The sequence below is a fragment of the Staurois parvus genome, unplaced genomic scaffold, assembly GCF_062004578.1.
Source record: "Staurois parvus isolate SC_StPar_1 unplaced genomic scaffold, SC_StPar_1.0 ptg000350l, whole genome shotgun sequence".
In the NCBI taxonomy this organism is placed as follows: domain Eukaryota; kingdom Metazoa; phylum Chordata; class Amphibia; order Anura; family Ranidae; genus Staurois; species Staurois parvus.
In genome coordinates, this window is record NW_028318146.1 from 51,129 (window position 1) to 60,727 (window position 9,599).

Genomic DNA, 9,599 nt, shown 5'->3' on the forward strand with positions numbered 1-9,599 from the left:
AAAGTAATTGTTTTAGGTAATAAAGTTGTGACCTTGCCCTTCCAACATAAAGATTATTCTGGTGTCATATTTTGGGGGATGTGGATTGGTATTGACTTAAAGTGGTTCTAAAGGCTGAAGGATTTTTTACCTTCATGCAGGCTAAGCATGAAAGTAAAAAACCTTTCAGTGTGCAGCTCCCCCCCAATACTTACCTGAGCCTGTTCTTGGTCCAGCAATGTGCACAAGAGCACTGGCTCTCCTGGGTCTTGCCCTCCTCATTGGCAGAGACACAGCGGTGGGAGCCATTGGCTCCTGCTGCTGTCAATACCAGCAAGCGAGGAATTGGGGGGGTAGAGCCAAGCCACATTTTTTGTGTCTCATAGACACACAGAGGCAGCTCGGAACAAGCACGCACGAGTGCCCCCAGAGCATACCGGCAGGGGAGCTGAGAAGAGGATCGGGGCTGCTTTCTGCAAAACCATTGCACAGGGCAGGTAATTATGTTATGTTTTTTATTAAAAAAAAAATGAATCTTTAAGATTACTCTAAGCCTAATCTTCTTATTAGTCGTGCTACCCGCCCATGTGTGAAGGAAAACTTTTAGAATATAGAACAGAAAGTCACTGAACTCTTAAAAGCTTGTGTTCATGGGCATTTTTTGTGTCAGAACTACGTTTTCCCAGTACAGGTCAAAGGGAATACAAAAGCATCTCAGGAGATGGTCAGAGGTAGGTCAGGTGCAGCTCAAAATGTTCTCAAAGGGAAACTGAAGGCAACTAAAATCATACTGCCTTTGCCTTCCTGCACGAGGCCTTATGGTCTTCTGAAATTGTACCTCCTTCTCAAGTCCTGGCTACACACCATGGGCTCCCCTATAAGGTTTGGAAAAAAAAACAAAAGAGTTCCCCACAGATGTGTTTCAAATTTAGGTTGGCTGCTAAAATTCCATTGGCTACTGTGTGTTGGTTACAGTGCCATGAAAAAGTATTCATACAACAATTTTGTGGCAAGACTTGAAAACTGCTGTTCACAAATGCTCTCCTTCCAATCTGACAGACCTTGAGCTATTTTGCCAAGAAGAATGGGCAAAAAGTTCACTCTCTAGATGTGCAAAGCTGGTAGATTTTATTTGTAAAAAATGTTGAAAACCATTTACCATTTTCTTTCCACTTCACAATTATGTGCACTTTGTGTTGGTCTATCACATAAAATGCCAATAAAATACATTTACATTTTTGGTTGTAACATGACAAAATGTGGAAAATGTCAAGAGGTATGAATACTTTTTCAAGGCACTGTATGCTGGTTTCATTGTCCCAGTTTTCATAAATCAGCCCCACTTTAATGATGGTCATATGTAGTGCATACAGTACATACAAGGTCACGATTAACATTATTTTATGTTTTCTTTTACAGGGACACAGGTTCCAAGTTCTTGTAGGATTGGCATCAAAGGGAGAGGGATTGAGAGCTGAGCACTACACATGGGGGGAGCAGGATTGAAAAGACGTCGGGATTTCTGGAATCAGAGACTGACACATACATTGTAATCCCGGCACAACTCTACAACAGCCCAGTACACACATATGACGGCAGCACCGTGGCTTCCTGGTAATGTGTGCAGAGACTCGCTAATCATGGTGCTGTCACAGCTGCCTTGCATGTGCCCGAGGCAACAAGTATGGAGGAAGAGACTGACTGCTGCGTCTTCAGTACACCGAGCAGTGTGTATCTGCCAAGTTCTCCTTCTGCCTCCTACTTGTGATGACATCATTAAGAAACTTTAAAGGAAAGGTAGTTCCTATGTTTACCAAAATAGTTGCCCTCCCCCCTATTTGTTGCCAGTAAATGACTTCTGACTGTCAACCTTGGAACACCTTCCCCCCTGCTCTGCCCCTGGAGCCCTCTCTCAGCCCTCTCTGTCCCCTGTACAGACACCAACTTGGATCTCTGGAGAAGATTGGTTACTTAAAACGCAAGCTTTGTACGCACTGGAGGCTCCTTACATCAATTTATACGCTTCTTCCTCTCATCTCCGCTCTGTGCCTGCTTCAGTCAAGCAAAATCATAAGAATAAAAAAAAAATTAGCATCAGCATTACGTCTCTTGTGTGAGTCACTGAAGGTGGGGAGGGGAGCGCAAGGCGAGAATGAAACAGGTCAACGTAGCTGAAAATGAAGAACCAAGGGACATAGGGATATGTATTATGAAGGAGGCTGCTAAGGGGAAGAGCAGCAATTACGCAGGTGATCTAGCTGAGAAGGACAATCTGGGGCCCTCCAGCTTGTGATGAACTACAGTTCCCATCACAAACTTCCAGATCAGCCTGTGGAGGACAATGATTGTTTTCACAGTGCAATAACCACAGCAACATTACAGCTGTCTTTACCAGCTCAAAGCAGTCAGAAAAGAAACCCTGTCACCAGGTTGGTGGTAAAAGCACCGAAAAAATTACATCATTTAAATTATTACTTGCAGTTTTTTTGCTTTCCATAAATGTTTTTTTCATTGATTTGCAAATGCACCTTTGAAGTTGCTGGAAATATAGACTAGTTCAGGGAAGGCAATTCTCTAGCACAGCCCCCCTTCCCCCACTCTTGCATATCATAGCCTTCTCCTCTTCTGGTAATGTCTAATTACTGTCTGTGCTGGCCCAGCTTATCTGCCCTTCTTTCACCTCCCTACATAACCTTTTATGTAGCTCCTGGGTGAGAAGCGAAGAAGAATACTATAGAGCAGCCATTTCCAACCAGGGTTCCATGGAACACGATGGTTCCTCCAGAGATGGCTAGGGGTTCCTTGAGCTGTGGCTAGTTGACCTCCCATGTGATGGTGCCGACATAGTTCTAGGTGCAACACCAATTGGCTGAGTCAATACCAACTCGAAGGGTGGTATTCTCACCACCAACATAAGCAGCATTCTTCCCATTGACCTCCACCAATGGAAGGGGCATTTTCCCAGTGACCACCAATGGACTACTCTTGGCAGGGTTTCCTTGGGCTCTTAAAATTATTCCAAAGATTCCTTTGGGGTAAAAAAGTTTGAGAAAGGATGATGTAGAGTGTCAGCTGGGTGACACTTCTGAGGCTGCTGGCATCACATCAAAGATGGTGGCACCCAGAAGCAGTCTCAGGGCTTTTAGATGTCTACACAAGGTAGGTTTTTACAGGTAAATAATTAAATGTACATACAGTATAATCTTACGGGAAGATTGTTGTTGAAATTAATGGTGTGACAACACAGTTTCTTTAAAGTGACTGTCTTGCTAAAATTGAAGGGCCAATAAAAGGTGCTCCTGAAAAGAAATATATACTTACCACTGTTGATCCTGGCTATACAAAAAAAAGCCAATGATGTCTCTTTGGAATCTACTACTTCCATGAGTGGTGATTTCCTGGTTCCCCACTGTGCTGATTGGTGCCTTCTACCAATCCCTATATATATATCACTATATCGGACATTGACGCCAATGATACCTCTTTAGAATCTGACACTTCTGGGAGTGTGATCTCTAGATTCCCTGCTCTACTCATTGGTTCCTCTTACCAAACCCATGTCACTATACAGAACATTGATGCCTATGATGCCTCTTTAGAATCCAACACTTCTGGGAATGGTGATCCCCTGATTCCCTGCTATGCTCATTGGTTCCTCCAACCAACCCGTATGTCACTATATGGGACATTGATGCCAATGACACCTCTTTAGAATCTGACACTTCTGGGAGTGGTGATCCCCTGATTCCCTGCCATGCTCATTGGTTCCTCCAACCAACCCGTATGTCACTATATGGGACATTGATGCCAATGACACCTCTTTAGAATCTGACACTTTTGGGAGTGGTGATCTCCTAGTTCCCTGCTATGTTCATTGGTTCCTCTTTCCATCCCCTATGACATTATAGAGGACACTGATTCCAAAAGACTACTCTTTAGAATCTGTCACTTCTGGGAGTGTTGATCTCCTGATCCCCTGTTGTGCCCATTGGTTCCTCCTAACAACCTCTATGTACAGTAAAGGATACATTAGTGACATGGGTTAGCGGAGGAGCCACTTAAAGCATCAGTTATCCAAAAATCACAGTGCTGGAAATGTTGGTGTCTGAAGAGACTTTAGGTGATAATTTCCCTGAATTACAGCGGTATGGACAGTTAGAGAAGTGAATATTTACTTTTGTTGTAGGGAACTCTTAATTGACGATTTTAGCAGCAGAGCCCCTTTAAAACCTACTTCTTCTAATACTCATTTTTGTAGCGCTACCCCACTGCTCCTTCACCACAGCCATGGAAAATTACTCAGTATGGAGTACATTTGAACTTTTATAATGATGTAGTGTACTGTAAGCAGCCAATCACTAGGCCTACAGATTGTCAGTTGATGGAGGAGGTAACATCTTCAACCTGTGTAAGCTCCAGCACAGAGCTTATACTGGATATTTGGCTATGACAGAGGAATGGTGCAACTAGGGAGCACTGTGATATGGGTAGAGGGTGGGATTTAAAGTGACCCATGCAAGGCCTCTTAAAGGAAATGTAAGGGATTATGGTGGCCGCCATTGCAGTTCTTTCCATCTGAAAATGTTAGTTGCTTGGCTGTCATGCTGATTTAAGAGTTTTAGTGTTCACAGAGTCACTGGAATCTGAACAAATAATGACCACTGATCAATTCAGATTGTGAGTTCAAATATCACTCTAAGTTTCCTGATCTGCATTCTCCTTCCAGGTCTGTGACTCAGAAGGTATTAAAGCCAAAGCAAAAATGTATAATATTCCAGCTAACCAGTTCTTACATGTGGTGGCTGCATTTGTTTTATAGAAAAGTGTATGTAGATAATATTTAAACCTTATACATGCACTGTCCCCATAATAAATCTAAGAAACAATATTATTCCCTCTCTCCCTGCAGGGAAGAGATGGAATATACAAAGGGGGGCTTTAAATGTGCCATAGTATATCAGACATACAACAAATTTCATAAAATCTATAAAGCTTTATTACAAAAGATAGTATACAAAAATGTTTAAAACCATAATCCATGGAGCAGCATATAAATGTCATCAGGCAGTAGTAAGTAAATGTTTATACATATGATGTAACTATGTCTCTGTGCTGAGAACAGGTATACAGGATCAACACGTTTCACTCACATTGCTTCATCAGGGTCCAACTGTGCAGAATAAAATATTTTATAAAAAATAAACTTACCATTACAAAATACAACATTTAATTCATAACAATCTTGAGCATATCAAATCAGTGCAAAAAAGGAAGGAAAAAAAAAAAAAACCCCATCGGGATATCACACTTACTGGGTTGTATATAAAATGTGTGTGTGTGGGGGGGGGGGGGGGTGGAGTCATGGTGGAACTCAACAAAAGAAAAGGACCCAGAAAGATGGGAACCACCATATAAATAATGCCCAAATCCATCTAAATGCCCTTACCTTGTCCTGAATGTAATAGACCGCCAGGTATATTATAGGTGGAGGGAGGAAGAAACGGCAAAACCCAGCCAGGATTTAGATGGAACCAGGAGCGGACGGACCATTTGGGCACTGCCCAAGGGCCCTGGGTCAGTAGGGGGCCCCATAAGATGCCCCTGGTACCTTTCATATGCTTTTTTGGGTGTGGTTTGACTGTGGGCGAGGGCACAGGGGCCCCATGATCCCCTATTGCCCGGGGGGCCCCATGAGTTGTCAGTCTGCCCCTGGATGCCACACATGCTCCAACCACCCACTTTCAACCCAATCTGCCCACAGCTGACATAGAAAACATACCAGGCATATGCCACTACCTACTATTTGCTAGAAACGGGCTGACTGACCATTTGGAAACTGGCACTGTCCGAAGGCCCAGGGTCAGTAGGGGGTCCCATGAGATGCCCCTGGTACCTTTTTCACCTTTTTTTGAGTTTGGGCAAGGACACAGGGGCCCCATGATCTCCTATTGCCCGGGGGCCCCATGAGTTGTCAGTCCGCCCCTGGATGGAACAAAAGAGACCCAGATGGGGCTCCTTATTTAATTACGGACAATTTATATATGTGTATTTTGATCTTAACTGCCTTTTTTTGTAGGTGATACATCATTGGGAACTGTTTTGTGTGTACTTATAATGTGTTTGGTTTCATCACAGTTGGTTTGTTCCATCTGATTCCTGGCTGGGTCTCTCTGTTTCTTCCTCCCTCTACCTATAATAAACCTCGTGGTCTTTTACATTCAGGACAAGGTAAGGGCATTTAGATGGACTTGGCTCCCCCGCGTTTTATATACACCTCAGTAAGTGTGAGGGTTTTTTTTTCTTTTTCCACCGATTTGATGTGCTCAAGATTGTTATATATTAAATTTAGTATTTTGTAATGTTAAGTTTATTGTGTATAAAATAATATTTTAATCTGCACAGCTTGTGAATGTCCTGGTGGTGGTGTGGATCCAATGGTGGTGGCGTGAAGCAATGTGAGCGAAACCAGTTGATCCTGTACGCCTGTTCTCAGCACAGAGACATAGTTACATCATATATATAAACTTTCACTTATACTGTCTAATGACATTTATATGCTGCTCCACAGATTACGGTTTTAAACATTTTTGTATACTATCTTTTGTAATAAAGCTTTATAGGTTTTATGACATTTTTTATATGTCTGATATACTATGGCACAATTAAAGTCTCTCCTTGTATATTCCATCTCTTCCCTGCAGAGAGAGAGGGAATAATATTGTTTCTTAGCCGCATTAGTTTTATTTTTTAAGACTTTTTTTCTGGCCAATATGTCTAATATTTTGTAAACTTCCTTTAAAAGACCAAGCTGTCTAGCCACAATGGTAATTGGAGTTTAACTATGACAGGGGCGCTTACAATGGTCAGCTTTTATTCATTTATGTAAAACCTTTATCACAAAAAAGAAAAAAAATCTATTGCTGTAACAATTTAAAAAGTGTTATCTGGAATTCAGCTTTAAAAGTTAGTCAAGTCTATGTAAATTTGACTGACAATGCTGCTGTCCAAGGGTGGCTCTGTTGCTCCTCCAGTGGAATGGAGACACCCTAGGACTGGAAGTACACTATATTGTCAAAAGTATTGGACCAGCCCTCCAAATCATTGGATTTAGGTGTTCATATCCCCTCCATGACCACAGGTGTATAACATCAAGCACCTAGGCATGCAGACTGCTTCTACAAACATTTGTGAAGGAATGGGTCGCTCTCAGGAGCTCAGTGAATTCAAGCGTGGTACTGTGATAGGTTGTCACCTGTGCAATAAGTCCATCCATGAAATTTCCTTGCTACTAAATATTCCACAGTCAACTGTTAGTGGTATTATAACAAAGTGGAAGCAACTGGGAACAACAGCAAAACGTAAAATGACAGAGCGGGGTCAGCGCATGCTGAAGCACACAGTGTGCAGAAGTCGCTAATTGTGCAGAGTCAATAGCTAAAGACCTCCAAACTTGATGTGGCCTTCAGATTAGCACAACAGTGTGTAGAGAGCTTCATGGAATGGGCTTCCATGGCCGAGCAGCTGCACCCAAGCCTTACATCACCAAGTGCAATGCAAAGCATCGGATGCAGTGGTGTAAAGCACGCCGCCACTGGACTCTAGAGCAGTGGAGACTTGTTCTCTGGAGTGTCAAATCACGCTTCTCTGTCTAGCAGTCCGATGGACGTGTCTGGGTTTGGCGGTTGCCAAGAGAACGGTACTTGCCTGACTGCATTGTGCCAAGTGTAATGTTTGGTGGAGGGGGGATTATTTATGTGGGGGTGTGTTTCAGGGCTTGGGCTTGGCCCCTTAGTTCCAGTGAAGGGATCTCTTAAGGCGTCAGCATACCAAGACATTTTAGACAATTTCATGCTCCCAACTTTGTGGGAAGAGTTTGGGGATGGCCCCTTCCTGTTCCAACATGACTGCACACCAGTTCACAAAGCAAGGTCCATAAAGACATGGATGAGCGAGTTTGGGGTGGAGGAACTTGACTGGCCAGCAGAGTCCTGACCTCAACCTGATAGAACCCCTTTGGGATGAATTAGAGCGGAGACTGTGAGCCAGGCCTTCTCGTCCGACATCAGTGCCTGACCTGGAAGAATGGTCAATCATCCCCATAGACACCTTCCTAAACCTTGTGGTCGGCCTTCCCAGAAGAGTTGAAGCTGTTATAGCTGCAAAGGGCGAGGCCAACTCAATATAGAACCCTACAGACTAAGACTGGGATGCCATTAAAGTTCATGTGCGTGGAAAGGCAGGCCGACCAATACTTTTGGCAATATAGTGTATGTTAATGGCTTGATCACCAAGTGAGAATAAAAAAAAGCCTAAAAAAAGAAAAGTAATGCATCCAGCAAATTTAGGGATTGGTAAAAACTGCAATATAGTAAAATTTTGATTTTGAGTTTAATATTCCTTTAAATAAGCCCAGCGATGGAGAGGGTGAGGGGATCGCTCTGAGTAAGACATGACTTCTCTGGGTTACACAAGAGTTAATAAGTCAGCTGCAGATGTTCCCAGACGTGGAAAAGTCAGTGAGCAGTGACTCCAGTAATTCAAAATCATCCTTCCTGCCGCTGACAGATCACATTGACCTAATGAGATCAAGCATCGCATCAGTGGCTGCAGGAGCCAGTGTCTCCCAGCATCCACCAATCTTCGTGCTAGGAGCCTCGGTGTGCACTGTGCAAGGGCCACTCATACACTACACTGGAACCCGGAACACTGACATCACCAATACATGGACACCTGTAGTGACAGCACTGACATCACTCACTGCACAGATACACCATTATGTGCAACTTAGATTACAAATCAACTATCACCTTTAAGTGAAATGTACACTATGGGGACATGTCAGGTATATTGTGGGATATGAAGGTCTATGGAGACCATAACCAATTTGATTTATGTGGTTTAGCAGCTGTGCAGCAGTAAAGTGTCTCTGGCAAGTCTACTCAAATTATATCAACTAACAAAGCTTCTATTTTCACATAAAGAAAGAAAATCACACGGGTTGGGCTGCGATCTCATTGTGATCCATTACAGAGCAGCTTGTTGGCGATGAATCGTTCAAGTTATTGATTCATTACATACAACAATGTAACTGATTAATAACACCTGTCTCTGCTTCTAATCCAAATGCCGATATCACATCCCAATATATTAAATTGCACTCACTTATCAATTTGTCCTACAGCACTGTCCGTGATCTATCACACAGCACTCTGATCCTGATCCATCACACAGCACACTGTCCCTGAACCATCACACAGCACTCTGATCCCGATCCATCACACAGCACTCTGATCCTGATCCGTCACACAGCACTCTGATCCTGATCCATCACACAGCACTCTGATCCTGATCCGTCACACAGCACTCTGATCCTAATCCATCACACAGCACTCTGATCCTAATCCATCACACAGCACTCTAATCCTGATCCATCACACAGCACTCTGATCCTGATCCATCACACAGCACTCTGTCCCTGATCCGTCACACAGCACTCTGATCCCGATCCGTCACACAGCACTCTGATCCCGATCCGTCACACAGCACTCTGATCCCAATCCATCACACAGCACTCTGTCCCTGATCCGTCACACAGCACTCTGATCCCGATCCGTCACACA

At 43.4% G+C, this 9,599-nt stretch overlaps 1 protein-coding gene across 1 annotated transcript in view; it reads left to right on the forward strand.

Annotated features, from left to right (window-relative positions):
• CREB3L1 (cAMP responsive element binding protein 3 like 1) overlaps positions 1–2,079 on the forward strand; it is a gene marked incomplete at its 5' end in the record, with an annotated part of 32,301 nt that extends 30,222 nt beyond the window's left edge. Inside the window, one exon of the mRNA XM_089684548.1 lies at positions 1,399–2,079. Within this exon, the coding sequence (XP_089540674.1) occupies positions 1,399–1,423 (25 nt within the window). The remainder of the gene's footprint in view (positions 1–1,398) is intronic.
• Positions 2,080–9,599: the final 7,520 nt, after the last annotated feature.